The sequence below is a fragment of the Prionailurus viverrinus genome, chromosome A3 (genome assembly GCF_022837055.1).
Source record: "Prionailurus viverrinus isolate Anna chromosome A3, UM_Priviv_1.0, whole genome shotgun sequence".
Lineage (NCBI taxonomy): Eukaryota > Metazoa > Chordata > Mammalia > Carnivora > Felidae > Prionailurus > Prionailurus viverrinus.
In genome coordinates this window covers 52303082-52323012 of record NC_062563.1, presented here as the reverse complement: position 1 = coordinate 52323012, position 19931 = coordinate 52303082, and the positions used below count along the sequence as shown (strand labels likewise).

General features: G+C 37.0%; 1 protein-coding gene across 7 annotated transcripts in view; it reads left to right on the top strand.

The window, feature by feature from the left end:
- The window catches only part of LIMS1 (LIM zinc finger domain containing 1), a 155401-nt gene extending 136237 nt beyond the window's left edge, over positions 1-19164 (top strand). For 6 of the 7 annotated variants that reach the window (XM_047852856.1, XM_047852855.1, XM_047852857.1 and 3 more), the window contains 8 exons: positions 7958-8024; positions 8828-8948; positions 9371-9520; positions 10904-11054; positions 11566-11658; positions 12434-12482; positions 13798-13873; positions 16437-19164. In XM_047852856.1, coding sequence (XP_047708812.1) covers positions 7958-8024; positions 8828-8948; positions 9371-9520; positions 10904-11054; positions 11566-11658; positions 12434-12482; positions 13798-13873; positions 16437-16551 — 822 coding nt within the window. In that variant the 3' untranslated portion in view covers positions 16552-19164. Of the gene's footprint in view, positions 1-7957; positions 8025-8827; positions 8949-9370; positions 9521-10903; positions 11055-11565; positions 11659-12433; positions 12483-13797; positions 13874-14061; positions 15664-16436 lie in introns of those variants that run through there. The other variant, XM_047852861.1, reaches the window with a different exon arrangement.
- Positions 19165-19931: the final 767 nt, after the last annotated feature.

Sequence of the window (19931 nt, the reverse complement as noted above, 5' to 3'; positions counted from 1 at the left end):
TGTCTCTCTCTGCCCCTCTCCCACTTGTGTGCACTCTCTCTCTCTCAAAATAAATAAATAAAAATTAAAAAAATAATAAATATTAATGATTCCAAAAAATATTTATCTTTTAATTTTGTCTGTATTAGAAGGTAGTGATCAGGGCAGTAATAAAAACATGTTCAAACAATCATGTTGGTGGTATTGCTTGCCACCCCTAACACCCCCAGGAGTTGAGGTGCTGTTTCTGCTTCCATGTGTCTCTTGAGAGTAAGGTCACCTAGCTTGTTGTGTTAAGTCACAGTCCTTAACCTTGTCTAGAATGTAGTACTTTATGTGTGAATAAATGTCCCACAATTCCTGATTTTAGAAGACTTGTGAATTACACTAATACTTTTATTTCTGAGCCAGGCACTATACTAGGTATTTCTTTCTTTTTTTTTTTTTTTAGTTTTTTAATTTATTTGGGGAGAGAGATTGCACGCGTGAGTGCAAGCAGGGAGGGGCAGAGAGAGAGGGAGAGAGAAAATCCCAAGCAGACTCTGCATTGTCAGTGCAGATCCTGATGCAGGGCTCAATCTCACAAACCAACAAGATGATGACCTGAGCCGAAATCAAGAGTCTGATGCTTAACCAACCGAGTCACCCAGGCGCCCCTATACTAAGTGTTTTGTAGACTGTTATTCTTGTTGTTCTTCTTTCATTTGATTCTCACATAAATCCTGTGAGTTAGGTACTTTTTTTCCCAACTTACCTGTGGCCGTGATGAGGCTCAGAGACCTTGACCACGGTTAACTAGTGGGGACGTGGTCAAATCAGGATGTTAACTCATGCCTGCTTGTCTGCACAAACTGAGTTCTCCTCCACTAGGATGCACCAACTCTCACTGAAGTTGAAATGGTTTCCTGGGACTGATATTTTATCATTCTGAGAGATAATGCTCTCTTGTATGTGGCCATCACTACTTTTTCATCCAGTCATTCAGTAAATATTTATGGAAAGCCTACATTGTAGGGTATACTGTGTGGACCACACTATACCCTAGTTCTGGGAGTGAATACAGTTTTCACAGTGATTTGGATAGAATTTGATGATGACTTCCATGCTTCTGTTCCTCATTTTCAGATTAGGAAAATTTAGAGAGGTCAGATAAATGTATGAGTTGTATACAATTAGTGATTTTTGCATTTGGAATTGTAATTTGCTTCAAAGGGAAATCTGTTTTCATCAGTACTGGTTTTCATGAGTTACCAGTATGTCTAGTCATATTCCAATACATATGAAGAAATATTTGTAAAATGACCAAGTCATTGGTGGCATGAGCAGGCTGTTTAAATGCCATTTCAGAGGGGGATACCCGCTCAGCCCAGAGGTCCTAATGCTAACAATATGTTAGCCACCATAACAGCTCCCAATCTAACTTTGTGACATCTCGGCATATCTCCAGTAAAAGGATTATCTTAGTATTTCCCCTAAGAAGGTACTTTTGAGAGTAAAATTGAACCAACAGTTAAAGGGTGATATAATTCTACAAACATTACAAATCAGGATGGACTGGACCAAGAACTAGGAACATGGTGTGCAGCCTTTCTCATTTTGCCATAGTACACATTAAGTTCTTTGTTAATACTTCAGATTTCTTTCTCTCTCCTTAGTTTGAATTTCCCAAATGTGTCCTTTTTTTCCTATCACAAAATGCAAAACAGGAAAGACCAATTTATAATGAATGATTTAGTAGAAAGATGGTTTACAAAGGGATTTCTTCACTCATTTCCTCTTAGACAGAATCATGATTACTCAGGAAGGCTGAACCCTGAGAAGGGAGGTCTGGTTGGGAGGAAACTTCCCAACTAGATGAGGAGCTTATCTGCTGACCCACTCAGTTCAAAGCAATTTATGACAAACCAGTACAAATCACCAAGTGAAGATCGTCAACATTTGCACTTGCCTTGAAATGAGACTACCAGCTAAGTTTCTAATTCTGAGCTTTCTTTAAAGCAGCAGGATCAAGCCCCACCCTCCTCGAAAGAGAGTCTTCATAGAATTCAAACATAAAACATAAAGCAGAGCTATTTTTGGTTGGAGTTAATCCTCCCCCAGACTGAACAATCCCTGTTCCAGGCAGGTGGCAGCAAGTAGGGTTCTTAGACATTCCGTTTCAACAATAGTAATTAATTAATTATTGAATATTGAATATTCAATATTAAATTAATTCAAATTAATATTTCTTATAAGCTGAGGGTGTTTTAAACCAGTTTTGGGTTGTAACATGCAGTTACCTAGAAAGGTAGTACTTCTGAAAGTTTGATTTTTTCAAATTTCTGATTTCTGATTTTTCATTTTTATCCTAGAGTTTTACTTTGGATCAACTTCTGGCCTTTCTCCTAGGCTTGGATATCAAGCCCATAACTGTGTTTGATCATGTCTATACCTGTACAAAAGAGGCGCTTGTTGTAGCAAAAGAAATTCTCTTGCATTAGTCCTCATACAGGATAAGCACAGCCCAGGGTATGCAAAGGGTTTGCATTATGGATGGTTTCAAGGGATCCATTTCTGGATCCTTGTATTTTGGTTTGAGAGAACTAAATTTTTGGATTCTTCTTCCTAAAGTTGATTTCTCTGATAATATATTTGTATTCACAGTAGCACTTGATTTTCCCCCTTCACAAGAGAAAGGAATCTCAAATCTTACTGTGATTAATTGCCCCAGAACACCAATAAAAAGTCATTAGTCAGGAGTCCTCAAACCCATAAGGCTTCTAGTCTTTCCCTGCCTTGTGTATTTTCTTTGTTGTTTTTTTTTTTTTAAGTTTTATTTACAGTAAAACGTTGCATTGCGAATAACTTACTCTGCAGGTGTTCACAAGAAGAGCAAACATTTCTAATAAATTTTAACTTGATAAATGAGCAGTGCCTTGCAATACAAGTAGTACATGATGCCAAATGTCACATGATCACACCTGAGCCAATGGTTCTTCAAATGTGCTTTGATATACAAGTGCTTTGGAATGCAAGCATGTTTCTGGAACGAATTATGCTTGCAAACCAAGGTTTTACTGATTTACTTTGAGGGAGAGAGAGAGCACGGGTGTACGTAAGTGGGGTGAGGGTCAGAGACAGAGAAAAAGAGAATCCCAAGCAGGCTCCACACTGTTAGCATGGAGCCTGATGCAGGGCTTGATCCCACGAACTGTGAGATCATGACCTGAGCTGAAATCAAGAGTTGGACACCCAACCGACTGAGCCACCCAGGCAACTTGCCTTCTGTATTTTCTTGATAAGGATGAAGCCTAGCTTTAGGAACTGTGCTGGCTGTTCTGGGTTCAGATTTGTAGCAGATTTGGAAATGTAGGGAGTAATCATGACAACTTCCTGTTAAGACTTTGTCTTTTTTTATCTTTAATTTCAAAAGGACTCATCCTTTTTCTTCAGTTTTATTAAAATATGGTCGACAGATAACATTAAGTTTAAGGTGTACAACATGATGACTTCATATGTATATGTATATATTGTGAAATGATAACCACAGTAAGGTTAGCACATCCATCACCTCATGTAATTACTTTTTGTGTGTGTGTATGGTGAGAACATTTAAGATCTACTGTCTTAGCAGACTTCAAGTGTACAACTTCAAGTGTTGTTAACTGTAATCACTGTGCTGTATCTTAGATGCCCAGAATTTACTCATTTTATAACTGGAAGTTTGTACCCCTTAAGCAATATTTCCCCATTTCCCTGATCTCTCCAGGTCCCAGTAACTATCAGACTACTCTGTTTCTAGGAGTTTGGCATTTTTAGATTCCACACATAAGTGAGATCACACAGTATTTGTCTTTCTCTGCCTGACTTAATTCTTTCAGCATAATGCCCTCCAGGTTTGTCCATGTTGTTGCAAATAGCAGGATTTCCAGGGCATATGGGTCGCTCAGTTAAGCATCCAACTTCAGCTTAAGTCTTGATCTCATGGTTTGTGAGTTTAAGCCCCGTATTGGGTTTTGCCCTGACAGTGAGGAGCCTGCCTGGGATTCTCCTTCTCTCCTGTCTCTGCCCCTTACATTCCCCTTCTTTCTCAAAATAAATAAATAAATAAATAAATAAATAAATAAATAAATAAATAAATAAATAAATAGCTAGCATGATTTCCTTCCTATTTATGGCTGAGTGGTATTTCATTGTGTATGTATATCACAGGATTTATCCTTTTAAAGGGAGATTTCTGTGAGAGCAAAGCATAGAGCATTGGTAAGAAATTATGAACATGATGCGTATATGTTAGGAGCCAGAGCCAAAACAGAAGTCTGTGACTCTCACAAGGCACTGAGAGGCTAAACACCTTGACCCAGGTCACACAGCCAGTCAGTGGTTTAGCCAGAATTTAAACTCAGGCATTCTGGATCTATGGTCAGTGTTCTTAACTTCCACTCTATGCTACCTATTTGAATCACGTCTTAAAAGACTTACTCAAATTGCAACCAATCCTATTTTTTTTTCTACCTTCTGCTAGCAAATATAGTATATATGCTAACTGCTGGACTCATTTTGTTTTTGTCTTAAGCAATATGTCTTTCTCTTTCATTAAATACAAACTAAAAGTTGAATGTTTCTTTTTTTTTTTTTCTCATTAAACTATGTTTTAATGGTCTCCAAATTCTGTGACAGATTTTTTTTTTTTTGGTTGTTTCCATTAAAAAGAACTGATTTTAAAAATTATAATAAACCTGCCACACACACATAAGTGGCACACAAAACATTCTGTTTTCCTACTAAAAATGTTGTGATGCATTGTTATCATTAACCAGTCTTTGCTATTAAACCTACATGGCCAGGGGCACATGGGTGGTTCAGTTGGTTGAGTATCTGACTTTGGCTCAGGTCATGACCTCATGGTTCTTGAGATCAAGACCTGCATCAGGCTTGCTGCTGTCAGCACAGAGCCAGCTTTAAATCCTCTATTCCCCTCTTTCTCTGCCCTTCCCCTGCTCACACTCTTTCAAAAATAAAAATAAATAAAAAATAAATCTTTAAAAAAAAGAATAAAGCTACATGGCCAGTTGACACCAACAGTTCTGAGCCCAGTCTTTCAACATGGATTAAGACTAGGGTAGCCGATGGGGCGCCTAGGTGGCTCAGTCGGTTAAGTGACTGACTTCGGCTCAGGTCATGATCTCACAGTTCATAGGTTTGAGCCCCACATCAGGCTCTGTACTGAACACTTGCTTGGAGCCTGGAGCCTGCTTCAGATTCTGTGTCTCCTTCTTTCTCTGCCCCTCCCCTGCTTATACTCTGTCTCACTCTGTGTCTCAAAAATAAATAAATATAAAAAAAAATTAAATTAAACAAAAGACTAGGGTAGCTGATAAAAAAGTTTATCGGTTCCAACTAAATCAGTGGAGTTGTTTCTGAGTCTTTATATTTGATTTCTCTCTTTTTAAAAATTTTTTTAATGTTTATTTTTGATAGAACACAAAGGGAAGAAGAGAAGAGAGACAGGGAGACACAGAATCTAAAGCAGGCTCCAGGCTCTGAGCTGTCAGCACAAAGCCCAACACAGGGCTCAAACCCACAGACCATGAGATCATGACCTGAGCTGAAGTCCGTCACCCAACCGACTGAACCACCCAGGCACCCCTTGATTTCTTTTTTTAATTACTGCTAAAAGCTAAACATCTGATTTCTATATATGTTTGTAACATCCAATAAAGGAACATACTTACTTCATAAATAACTTCTGGTTGGGGCTACCCACAGTGCATTATGACAGAGAACTGGGTAATATAGCATATCAATTTATGATTATCTGTTTGTAACTTCTGAAAACAGATTCATTGCATTAATTTAAAAATTAAAAAAAAAAACGGGGGCATCCAACCTGGGTGGCTCACCCACCCAGGTGGGTGTCCAACTTCCACTCAGGTCATGATCTCACGGTTCATGAGTTTGAACCCCACATTGGGCTCTGTGCTGACAGCTCAGAGCCTGGAGCCTATTTCGGATTCTGTGTCTCCCTCTCTCTCTGCCCCTTCCCTGCTCATGCTCTGTCTCTCAAAAATAAACATGAATTAAAATTTTTTTTTTTTAATATTTTTTTTTTCAACGTTTATTTATTTTTGGGACAGAGAGAGACAGAGCATGAACGGGGGAGGGGCAGAGAGAGGGAGACACAGAATCGGAAACAGGCTCCAGGCTCTGAGCCATCAGCCCAGAGCCTGACGCGGGGCTCAAACTCACAGACCGCGAGATCGTGACCTGGCTGAAGTCGGAAGCTTAACCGACTGCGCCACCCAGGCGCCCCAAAAATTTTTTTTAAAAACAGATTCATTAAACGTATTAGAGTTCATCCATTTGAATTTCAAAATGAAGTAAGCCGTTTTCTGGCACAAAATAAATCTACTTGGGCTGGTCTGCAGATTAAGCTATAGTGGATATGTTCAATAAATTGAGCTAAATCTGCAGCTAATTTCCACAATTGACCAAATTTAGTTGACTACTGCTACATCACTAAAAATGGATTTTGATAGTCAAACAATATGCAATATGTGAACATTGTAAGGAGTTCAAAGATTCAAAGGGAGACATGCTATAATTCTCATGACTTATTTATGTGAAGAGGGTAAAAAGCAGCCCCCAAAATAGAAATTCATGTTGAACTCTTCCATTGGTAAGTCCTATTTATCTGTGGATACATGGAATAATTGTGAGAGGAAGGGGAGCCCTGCTTATCTCATTAGGAGACACTTTTCTTTTTTTTTTTTAATTTTTTAATGTGTATTTATTTTTGAGAGATAGAGTGTGAGCAGTGGTGTGGCAGAGAGAGGGAGACACAGAATCCAAAGCAGGCTCCAGGCTCTGAGCTGTTAGCACAGAGCCCGATGCAGGGCTACAACTCATGAACTGTGAGATCATGACCTGAGCCAAAGTCTAGTGCTTAACCAGTTGAGGTACCCAGGTGCTCCACGATAGGCTTTTTAAGTAAACAAATAGTAGAAAGTAAAATTTGACATTTGTACACATATTCATGTTTTAACTATTTGTGTACTAATAATTATAATGATAACTTAATCCAGAATAAAAAGAATGTTTTTAGCTTTTAGAGTTCATGGGTTCAGGTAGTAAAACAAATTTTAAAGTTTTGTTATATACATTTTAATTGCCGAGAAGTATGGTAGGGTGATCTGTTAAAGACTTTAGTATGGAATTTAGGAAAAAATATCATACCAGGATAAAACTTTGTGGAAAATGAAATGGAAATAGTTCAAGGAGAGAAGTAGAGGATGTGAATTTTCCAACTATTAAAATAGAATTTAAAAAAAAATTGTTAACGTTTAGTTTTTGAGAGACAGAGAGAGATAGAGCATGAATGGGGGAGGAGCAGAAAGAGAGGGGGAGACACATAATCCAAAGCACAGAGCCCAACGTGGGGCTCAAACCCATGAACTGCGAGATCATGACCTGAGCCAAAGTCAGACGCTTAACCGACTGAGCCACCCAAACGCCCCTGAAACAGAATATTTTTAATGGGTTTTGGCCTCATTTTAAAATGTTTAGATCTAAAATATACTAGACTATCTACCCTTTGTAAATATTTAAGTTTATAATACAACATTTCAGATATCAACGTAAAAAAAGTGGGAAACGGTTTGTGTATATATGTGTATTTTCTAGGGAGAGGAGTCCACCGCTCTCATTAGACTCCTAAAGGTGAGTCTGCAAGCCAGAAAATAGTTCATCATTATTAGAGGGAGTTCACTGTACTCTGGAGCCATAGTACCAGTTGTTGAGTGTATCTTTCCTGTACCCACATGCAGGTAGGTGTAGGGAAAGTACAAAAGTACATCTGCTTTTAAACATCTCAGTAGAATTATAATTCTTAGGGCAGAGCTCTTAGTTCAAAAACATCTTTCCATATGTCTCCACAGAATAATTATATTCATCCTGTGATTGTTTCATCTGTACAAGCTGATGGTACTTTCTATTTCAGTTTGAAGGAAGGAAGTACTGTGAACATGACTTTCAGATGCTCTTTGCTCCTTGCTGTCATCAGTGTGGTAAGTTTTACTGCTGAATAGCAGAGTAAAAAGTGAGTCTCAAAATTATGTCAATGGTGGAAATGGTGTTTAGTGCTCATTATAAATAGCATTCAGGTACTTTATACATCCTTTTCCTTATCATTAATATGTAACAAACTGGAAGAGTATCAAAACCCAGAGAGAAATGTTTTTTAAGGACATCTAGTGTAAAGTTTTTTGGGGATTGATTAGGACTTTTATTAGATGATCCTTTGGAATATTCTTGTCCCCTGTTAATTCAGCCTTTACTCGCTTTTGAGGTTGCCAAGAGAGAGACAGAGAAAACATTGGAGGGGTGCTTCACATGCTTAAGGATTGCTGTGTGTAACACAAGTGTTTAACTTGCTTGCATTTTAGCCACCTCATGGGTTGCTAGCAGCTTTACTGGAGAGTCTCCAGAAATTGGAGAAACTGAGTAGAATGTTCTAAAGTTTAGTGAAAGAAGAAATTAAGTATAGGCTTCAAGAAAATGTGCTGTGTCAGCAATGACCAGAAATAAACAAAAGGCATTTGAGAGAGCCCAGTGTATCATTGAGAAAAGGAAAATCAGATTCAGAGATGTGACAAAACAGCCCAAAAATTTGACCACAGAATCAAAACTAAGGACTCAGATGAAATAGAGTTTTTTCCTAATGCAGTGCTTACTGTGGTCGATATGTATGTAGAAAGTCCCTAGCTGTGGAGAAAGGTTTAAATGTGTTCTTTTTCCTTGCATCTTTTGCCTTACTGCTTTCAGCAATAAGACGCACCCTGGACATCCTTTGTGTGTTCTTTTCCCACAGGTGAATTCATCATTGGCCGAGTTATCAAAGCCATGAATAACAGCTGGCATCCTGAGTGCTTCCGCTGTGACCTCTGCCAGGAAGTTCTGGCAGATATTGGATTTGTCAAGAATGCTGGGAGGTAGGAGTTTTCCATCCTTGTTAGGTGTGGGTGGAGAAGTAACTACTGCAAGGTCATGCCTGTTTTCCCCTAGGGCTGTGAGGAGGTGCTTTCAGGCACTGAGTTTAAGGTATGGGGACTGCAGCCTGTATTGGCTCATCTGGCGGCTGTTAGGAGAGGACCCTAGAATTTGTGTCCCTGGGCCAACAAAAGGGAGATACGTAGTTAAGATGGAGTTTCTTAAAGATCAGTTGGATTATTTGGGTTGGAATAAATAAATTTTCATGTAAAAAATAGTGGCTTGATTCTGCTGTTAAGCCAAGTGTGATTTTTTTTTTAAATTATTCACTTCTTTTCAGAGACATGAGAAGCATATTTCTTTTTAACTATTAGAACCTCAGATTTTAAACTTAAGTTTCTAAAAAAGTGTTGGCTCTGTTTAGACATCTATGTCGCCCCTGTCATAATCGTGAGAAAGCCAGAGGCCTTGGAAAATACATCTGCCAGAAATGCCACGCCATCATCGATGAGCAACCGCTGATATTCAAGAATGACCCTTACCATCCAGACCATTTCAACTGTGCCAACTGCGGGTACTGCAATTTCTTCCCTTTTTATTGCACAAATCGTGGAAATAAAGTAAAACATCACTTTTTTTCTGTATCTTTTACTCCAGCACACCAGATTGTTTTTCTCCACCTTGTAATCTGGAACATTTTAAACCTATAAAGAAGTCAAGAGACTAATACAAAGAATACCTACATACCCATCATTGAGTTTCATCACTTAACATTTTGCCACATTTGAGTGTGTGCAGCACACTCTCCCCACACCCTGTGTGTGTGTACATATAACATATATACATATACCTTTAGTATTCAGTTAGTGGTAAAATTTAGTTATCCCAAAAACTGTTTTGATCACTGTGCTTTTTCAATACAGGATTTAAAAAAAAAAAAAAACTTTTAAAAAGTCTTCTCTTTGTACATATATAACTTTTACAGTTGTAAAACTTAGGGTATTATCATAAAATATCTTAAACTACATTTATTTAATTTTATTTACTTCTAAAGGGATTTTTTTTCTTCAAAGACTCATAAATTGTTCAGCTATGATTTTTTAAATTTGCTATCTAAAAATTTAACGGGAAAAGTTACTTTACTATAATCAGTTTGAACATACATGCTAAATTATAGTGGGGGTGGACAGAGATAAGGTAAGCTAAAGATCAAGAAAACAGCTTTGTGCTATGAGTATAGCCACCTCATTTATTTTGGGATTATCAGTTTGTACCTTATTTCATTTTCTTGCCTATTTCCCTTTGGTGGAATTTTTCTCTGTTCATTTGTCATTAGTACTTCTGGAGAATTACTTAAAACAGATGAAATGTAAACAAGTCCATTTGGCTAATTAGGGCCACCTCTGCCTAAATGTTAATATTGATGCAGGAGACTGAAAAGAATAGTGAACTTAAGCATTTGTGGGAAGGAAGGTTCTGGGCATTTCTTTTATTTTCTGTTAACCTGTAACTTAAAAGCTGGTGACAGTTTAAATAATTGTTAGTAAATGGAGCTAATCTCTAACTTTAGACCTCAGTTATTTTGTAAAGATAACATCTCCAAGTCTGTCCCAAGCACTGTGATGATTCTTCTCTAGCTTTTTCAGGAAGACGAAAGGACTATCATGTGATCATAGACAAGGAAGTGATAAATATGACCAATGTGATGGTATATATCTGACTTGTTTGTACATTTTATCATTATTGCTTGACATTGATGTTTTGATAGGAATCTGAAACCTGTTCAAGCCTATTAATTTAGGTTACTGTGAGCACTACTAAGAGTGGGGAAAAGAAGGTTATGGGGATTGTTATAGTGAGATCTTCAAAAACCTGCTAAAAAGTATGTCAGTCTCCTCAGTTGCCTGTTTTTCTCTCTCAGTAGTAGTATTCAGTTGGATATATTTCTCATGGACAGGAAGGAGCTGACTGCTGATGCCCGGGAGCTGAAAGGAGAGCTGTACTGTCTGCCATGCCATGATAAAATGGGGGTCCCCATCTGTGGCGCTTGTCGACGGCCCATTGAAGGGCGCGTGGTGAATGCTATGGGCAAGCAGTGGCATGTGGAGGTGAGTCGTAAATGGTGGAAGGGTTAACTAGTACTTTTGAATTTCCATCATTCAGAGGTGCTGGCAAGATTAGGAAATTTTAAAGATTAAATACGGACATTTTCAAGACAAATGACGTTGTAGAAAATTAAGAATACAGAATATACACACTTTTGTGATCTCTCAGTAATGATATAGGGTGTGCTTTTTTGTTCTTAAATCCTTCTCGAGGCAGGAGTGTCATGGTCCATTTCCAGCAGCAGCCCCTCCCTTATAGATGATATTAACATGTTGACCTCTTTTCTCATTCTGTGTTGTTTAAAAAGGCTGTGTCTTAAAGTAACGTGTCAAAAACTCAAGACACCTGAATTAAGTTAAGACTGAAAGTGTCCCAGGGTTACCCCTGGCCAAATGAAATAACTACCTCAAACTTTCATGTACCTTCTCTGAGAATAATTTAACTTTGGGGTTTTACTTTATTAAATAAATAAAATATGGCAGCTCAAAAATTACCTCTAGCAATTTTTTTCAGCATTTTGTTTGCGCCAAGTGTGAAAAGCCATTTCTTGGACATCGACATTATGAAAGGAAAGGCCTGGCATATTGTGAAACCCACTATAACCAGGTATTGATCATACTTATTGGATACTAGATATACTTTTATAAGTTTGAGCTTAATATTTTAGCTACAAGGAAAGCTCTTGGAAAATGTACATTGGACTGTAGATTTTATTTTTTAATGTTTTACTTGGGAAATAATTTCAGAGTCAACAGAAAGGTTGTAAAATAAAAATATGAAGAATACCTATGTACCTTTTACTTCATCATTTGCATTGGCCCACTCTCTGTAAAAACACACACTTAATAAATGCACAGATCTTCATATACAAATGTATGTATTCATATATACACACATTTTTTTGTGAAGAATTTCAGAAGTTCATCATGGCCCTTTACCCCTAATTACTTCAGTTTTTATTTCCCAAGAATATGGAGTGGTCTCACATAATCATAGTTAATCAGTATTGATATTGTATTATATTTATTCCAATTTTGTCACTTGAACCCATAATGTCATTGAATCATTTTTTTTCCACTTCAGTACTAGAGCCAGTCTAGGGTTGTCATTTCCTTTAGCCTCCTTAAATCTGGGACATTTCCAAAGCCATTTTCTGGGTTTTGATAGTGATGAAAAGTAAATTATCTTCATTGTAAAAAGTAAAAACTAGTCAATGCACTTTACTCATTTTCTCTAATAAGGGTAAATTCTGGATCTAGGTAGCCAGCTGTTTACTTTTAAGTGGTAGAAAGAACTGAAACTGTGTTAAATGTTTGGTGTTCTAAACCTTAGTTCTAACATGTCTTGAATTTTTACCACTTTTTTTTTTTTTCATTTTCAGCTATTTGGTGATGTTTGTTTCCACTGTAACCGTGTTATAGAAGGTGATGGTAAGTATCTGTAGGGATTTTATATGGCATAATTTTGTGTCAAAATTATGACACAAAAACAGAAAGAGATTGATTACTATTTGTCATTTGACCATTATCAGTTACTTTTTCTTTGGCATATTTCTCAAGTAATTCATAGCAGAGATGATAATATCGTACAAGTTGGATTTGTTACTCCTTTATGACAATACTTTAGGGCAGTGTCTCAGGCTTGTTACAGTACGTATTGTGTGAACCATTCATGGCCAACCTTGAGATCTGTTTCTATTTCCATGCCCTGGATTTATAGAACTTGGAAGCTGTAGAGCAGTGTTTATTAGGAACAGCTTAATCTGCCTTGGTAGTTAGCGAGAGTCACTTTAACCCTGCAGATTCTAAAACCTGGCAGTTTTCTGTAGACATTTCTAGCACTTACCAGCCTTGTATTGTAAGTAGGCAGGGCTGATTAACTGGGACAGAAAGGAAGCAGCTGTGTTTGCTAATAGCCACTAGCACGGTTTTGCCAGAAACTTCCTGGCAAAGTTTTAAACATTCCTGTTTTCAACATGCTTCATGTTTCTCGTCAGAAAACCCAACCTGGGAAATACTTTGTGAAACACTGCCCATGATGCAGTTTGCAAAAGGATTACTTCAGGAGAGCAATCTTTAGTGCCATAGAAAATAAAACTTAGCTCCCTCCTATGTGACATAGTGGTCAGGTGAAAGAAGCTGTCAAAGGAAGCTCTCCTTTTTGTCAGCTATGGAAGACAGGCAAATAAGTTAACGTCTGGATTGTTTTTTAATTACTTATCTAGTCTATATTTCTTTGTTGGGCCAGTGGTAGTGGAGACTGTGCTGGTAGGCAGGGCCTGTGCCAGAAAAGCTCATCTGAGTGACGTAATGCATGTTAAATACACACCGCACCATGCACAGAGTGAGAGGGCAGGCTTTGGCGGGAAGGTATGGTACATACTGTTTATGTGCCTCACAGGATACTCTAAAGGGAAGAAGAAAAGTTTTAACTATAAATAAAGATTGAAAAAGGCAATGGTAATCTTCCTTAAGATGAACCCTACAGTCACGGAAGACATTAGGTGCTCAGTTTTTTTAATAATGTGAAAAAATAGCCTTTAATTAATTTATTAATTGGATTGATTCAGTAAACATTAATTAATGGCACTGAGATTTTTAGTCCTGTGATTCTTTTGCAAAAAAGCCTCTCAGAACCTCTTCTAAGTGTTGTGGAGGCACCCTTAGCTCTGTTTGAGTTGAGGATGTCAGCTCTGCCACTTTGAACGTCAAAGTGTGTGACCATGTGTCTTTGCTCTTTCTCCAGTGGTCTCTGCTCTGAATAAGGCCTGGTGTGTGAACTGTTTTGCCTGTTCTACCTGCAACACTAAATTAACACTCAAGTAAGTCTGCGGTTTAGTCCCGTGTGAATCCTAAGACCAAAACTTTAGGTTAACATTTTTTTAAATAGAGTATTTTTAAAAATAATTATCTGATTCCTTATTCTTTCTATTTAGGCCTCTGAATGTAAAGGTTCTTCCTTTAATTGTTTTATGTTGTTTCTTCTATTCCTTCTTTGTCCTGCTCAAAGGGATAAGTTTGTTGAAATTGATCTCAAACCAGTCTGCAAACACTGTTATGAAAAAATGCCAGAAGAATTTAAGAGGCGACTTGCCAAACGGGAGAGAGAAGCAAAGGATAAGGACAAGCAGAAAAAGAAAAAGCCAGTCTGTTTGTAAACTTTTCTGTCCCTTCTATCATCATTTTCACTACTTTCTTCTTTGGTTAGTCCTTTAGAATGTGTTTTGTTCTCTTTTTGTCTCTTGCTTTTTTGTTGTCTCTTCCTTTTGGCATGTGTTTGTAACTGCCAGAGATGGAAATACAAGTAGTTGTCCTCTGTAGAGCTGGGCCTTTTGGGTAATTACTAAGATTCTTCTTTTTTTTTTTAAAGTAGATTCAAAGGGAAGAATTCCAGTCTCTATTTAGTAGATATTAGGGAAAGTTTTAAAGTATTTTTCTCTGATAATTGCAGCTTTTAAAATCCTGGTTTTCAGTTTCTTTGCCTAAAATGATTTAATTGATAAACTCCAATCATCACATGTTCTAAGTTCTGCATTAAGTTAAATCCTTTCAGCATGTTTCATATCTAAGCAAAGACCATCTACTGTACATAATAAGAGCTCTAATGTCTTTGGTGTATGTAATCTGCTTTCACAGAGTACCCATATGCTACTGTTTATGGATTCATTTTCTTGATGTTTTCAAAGCCTACTTACTTTATTCCTGATTTTTATGGGAAATATTTCAATCTTTGAAATTCTGTTGAATTCCTAGCATGATTGTCCTTTTTTCTTCATGGTTATCACTGTGTTCTGCACTCCAACGAAAGTTTTTTATTGTTCCAGTTCTCGTGTTTCCTTCTATAAAGAGGAATTAAAATTCAAATATAAATTAAAACAATTGAAGGTTTGCTTAGCAGTATCTCTGAAAGCAATGATAATTTATTTCCCTCATTAAAAAAAATGGCAGTTTTAATAGCTTTTGTTCTAAGAAGTCTTTGGGAGAATATTGTAACTCATTAGTACTATTTAAATCAAATTGTCAATGGAAAAATAAGATCATTTGAATTTCTATCAGCATCAAGAGCTCTGTGAAAAATAGCTAGAGAATAATTTCCATGTAATGCTGTAAAATAAAAGATTTTTCATTTTAAATATAGTAGGAATTAACTTTGTTATTAACCTTATTCTTTAAAATTACATCACCTGATTTAATCATTTGTCATAGATAACAAAGTGCCACTAAATTTGTTCCAGAAATGCTGCCTAAATACAAGTTAGGAAAATGCAAAAGTTACAAGGTTGTGCATATACTCAGTTCACAGTTTAGGACCCTCGATTTCAACAGTAATGAGCGATTGTAATGGTATTACCAAGTGGAAATGCATGACAGATACTTAGGAGGCTGTCTAGAAACCTGTGCTCTCCCAAACTGTTTTACAAACAAATTGATAGATAATGTGTATTGCTCTAGCTTTTAAAACATTGAGTTCTCCATGCAGCTAACCATTCACAAAATGGAACCACAGGCAATCTATTTCATTTCTGTTTTTTAAGAGTGATTAAAAACATTCTTTTTTTTTTTTAAAAATTTTTCTTTTTAGTGTTTATTTATTTTTGAGACAGAGAGAGACAGAGCATGAACGGGGGAGGGGCAGAGAGAGAGGGAGACAACAGAATCGGAAGCAGGCTCCAGGCTCTGAGCCATCAGCCCAGAGCCCGACGCGGGGCTCGAACTCATGGACCGCGAGATCGTGACCTGAGCTGAAGTCGGACGCTCAACCGACTGAGCCACCCAGGCGCCCCTAAAAACATTCTTATATCTCCCCTACCAGCTTTTCTGTCAGACAACCAACCAAAAAACCATTATGATTTCAGATTTTTTTGAAGATAATTTTTTTGGTGCTGGAGGTAGGAGGCAAATCATTTCATGCAAGGAAAGATAAAACCTATAGCTCCCTAATTTAAAATATTAAGTACAATGATATTGCCTTCAACAAAGAGAAAGTCATTCACATTACAAAAATACAACTCCTGGCTTTTAATAACTGTTCTTTAAAGTGTTCTTGTGGTACATTAACATGTGATTGACTTTACTTACCTAAACTATATTGACATTAGATTTCCTGTATACATGGGAGCACGAACTAAAATGTAATGTACATTCTGTATTAAACAGAGAGATGTATAAGATCAATTTATAAGGACAATTTTTTTTCCAATGGTATTATAATTTTTTTACATCTCCACAATGACAAGAATTAAGATTAGAATTCATTTTTTGCTATGAATATTAATGTCACCATATTGTATCTTCATTTACTTCAGTAAAATTACCTCACATTATTTATATATCTGTATTAAATACCTTTCTACTGATTTCTTTTATTATTGTTACTGTCTTTAGGAATAAATTTGTGGAGTTTGACATGAAGCCAGTCTGTAAGAAGTGCTATGAGAAATTTCCGTTGGAGCTGAAGAAAAGACTTAAGAAACTAGCTGAGACCTTAGGAAGGAAATAACTTCCTTTCTTTTGTTTTTTCTCTTCTATGCAAAGAAAAGAGATTACCAACATTACTTGACTTGGTCCACCCTGTTTAAAGCTGTATCTCAAAATAATTGAGAGTGAAGAGGGCCTATATGAATGGTTTTCTTTATCTCCTTTTTCTCATTAAAAAAGAAAAAAAGCTTGTGTAATCATATTTAAAACACAGATGAGATCATGATGCTTTTGTTAGATACCCTATCAGTTTGTTGAAAGGTAGACTATACTTAACAGCAAAAACACATGGTTAAATGTTACATGTTAATCAAGGTCCAAAAAAATTAATTTAACTTTTAAAAATGAAAATAGGGAGTTAGCTTTCACATGACTCAGATACAATAGAAACATTATTTTACTTTGTATTTGAAAGAAAATAAATTCCAACAGCTGTTGGGGAGGATATAAGGAAGAAAAATAACCAACCAAGAAAAACAAATCTTGTAGAATGTTAGTATGTTTATCAAACTAGTAGTTATAAAATGAATATACACATTACTAAGACAAGAAACAAGTGCATTCAAAACTACTTGATTTCATTTTTTGTTAAATTCAATAATTACTATGCTTAGTTTTATATTTTGTTCTCCTTCTGAAACTCTTCCTTCATACAGTTACTTAACATAGTAGTTATAGCTAGCTAATAGTATGCCTTTTTAAATTTTTTGCAAAAAAAATTTATACTAGACATTTGAAAATTCAGTACACTTTACAATATTGGAAAAAATGAAGTATTTTTTAATGGATTACAGCAATTATGCTTCTAAGCTTAAGGTCAAAGATGTAGTCTTAGAATAGGACACAAAATTAAATTTTATGTAGCTTAGAATGTATCGCTTAAAAACAAGTGAATTTATATGTATTGGTCTTCTTGCCTTTATAACCATGCTGACTAATATCTGTGCTTCATACATAATCAGACTTGCCTTGCCTTAGAAACATACTTAATTCAGGAATCCTAGCTGTTTCATGCAATACCAAAAATAAGTGCATTGATTGAGATTTGTAAACCCAAATTCATTTGCCACCACTAAGATGAGATTTTTTTTTCCTCTCCTTTTTTTGGGAAACACATTGAAATTAATTTTTGTCATCTTATTAAAAGAATGATATTGATAGGTGTTTCAAGTTTTTCATTTCAAATCTCATAATTGGATTTTATTTAAGTAGGAGGTAAAAATGACATTTTTAAATTGGAAGAGGATGTTTAAATGTCAATTTTAGATCAAAAGTAGTGAATCATTCTACTTTATAAAATGTTTTTTAAAAGTTTATCCTGAAGTTTCTAGACCATTCTTTCTTGGCAAACTTGTTTGCAATGCAAATTTTGTGAGCAATTGTTAAATGTTGCTGCTGCTATTTTTCATTTAAAAGTAAGTTCCCAAGACAGACTTCTAAGGAGGAAAGTATTGTTTTTTTAAAAAGTTGCTGAAATACTGTTTTGCCATTAAAAAAAAAAACACACCTCAGGATGCTACTCCCTCTGCCATTAAAGTATTTGTATGCATGTATTTTTTAAAAGTTTGTGCATGCACTTTACAAGAGTAAATTCTATTTTGGTTTTCAGATAACTTATAACCAATTATTTTTTAGTGTTCTTTTAGAGTTCAAAGAATTATCAATGATTGAAAATAAACAATATATAGTTTAAGACTGTATATACTCAGAAGTTTAAAACAGTCTTTGCATTGCACAGTAAGAATCAAAATCCCTCTGTGTGCCTTCGTCAGCTAATATGTAACCAGCAAGGAAAACCTTGTAAGTATTTATTAAATACTATACTATGGATATAGGCCAAATAGTATAGGCTTTGGCAGTTTGGGGTCTTGATGCTAAATTCTCAAATACTCCTACGGCAGAAATAAGGAACAGAAGAGCAACCATTTACCCATAGTCTTAATCATTTTGAAGATGCATGAACTCAGCTCAGCTTGTTTACATATCTTACACAGCCAGGCCTCTCCTGTAGCCAGATGTCCCACTACTGTCTTTGCTCACTCTTTTAAAATAAGAATTGGTATTTCCTGGAAGTTCTAATACTCTAGGGTATTTTGTCTAGATACAATACTTCCTTCCTTGATAAGGGACATCATTGGAGCCCTTACCTGTGGGAAAGGAAGAGGAAGTCGAAAAGTTGCAAGTGGAATAGAAGACTTGGTTGAGTTCATAATACTTTTCATGGGGTTTTCCCTGGCTGTGGAAAAACTCAGGCTAGTAAGCATTTCTCTGTTTAAAGTCCTACAAGGAAATTTGAAATAATTCATTGTTCTTACCCAATTTCTAAGTGCTCTTTTTCATACCAAGCCTAACATAATTGGGGGAAATGTCTGGGTACAAGTAAAACATTCTTTGGATCATGTTCAAAGCCTTATTAATATTGTACCTAAAATGATAGGTCATTTTGCCTCACTTGCCAAAATAGCCAGTTCTAAGTTAAGGAAATTTTGAGGTAGGCTTACAGCATTATTGTTGTATTTCATTTTAGAATGTAAGCTCAATGGCAGGGACACTATATTGTTAATTATGTTTTTGTATAGCAACCATTGCAGTATACTCTTGGTGCTTAATAAATGTTCATAATTATTAAGAGTAATCCTATTGCACATTGTTTCATTTGAATGACTTTGAGACCTAGAACTATGAGAAGATAGGACTAATGTTTAAGAAAACAGCTGGTGAGGGGGTGGTCCCTGGCTGGCCCAGGTAGTGGCACATGCAACTCCTGACCGTGGGGTTGTGAGTTTGAGGCCCACGTTGGGTGTAGAGATTACTTAAAAAAATAAAATCTCGAAGCTCCCTGGAAGATGGCGGCGTAGGAGGACGCTGGGCTCACCGCGCATCCTGCTGATCACTTAGATTCCACCTATACCTGCCTAAATAACCCAGAAAACCGCCAGAGGATTAGAAGAACGGAGTCGCCAGACCCAAGCGCAGACGAGAGGCCCACAGAAGAGGGTAGGAAGGGCGGCGAGGCGGTGCGCGCTCCACGGACTGGCGGGAGGGAGCCGGGGCGGAGGGGCGGCTCGCCGGCCAGAGTCCCTGAGTCTGGCTTGCAAAAGCGGAGGGGCCTGACGGACTGTGTTCCAAAAGCAAGCGCGACTTAGCGTCTGGGAGGTCATAAGTTAACAGCTCTGCTCAGAAAGCGGGAAGGCTGGAGGACAAAGGGAGGGAGAGCTGCTGAGCCCCCGGATGACAGAGCTCAGTTTGGTGGGGAACAAAGGCGCTCGCCAGCGCCATCTACCCGCCCATCCCCCAGCCAAAATCCCAAAGGGAACTGGTTCCTGCCAGGGAAATTGCTCGCTCCGTGCAAACACCCAACTCTGCTTCTGCGGAGCCAAACCTCTGGCAACGGATCTGACT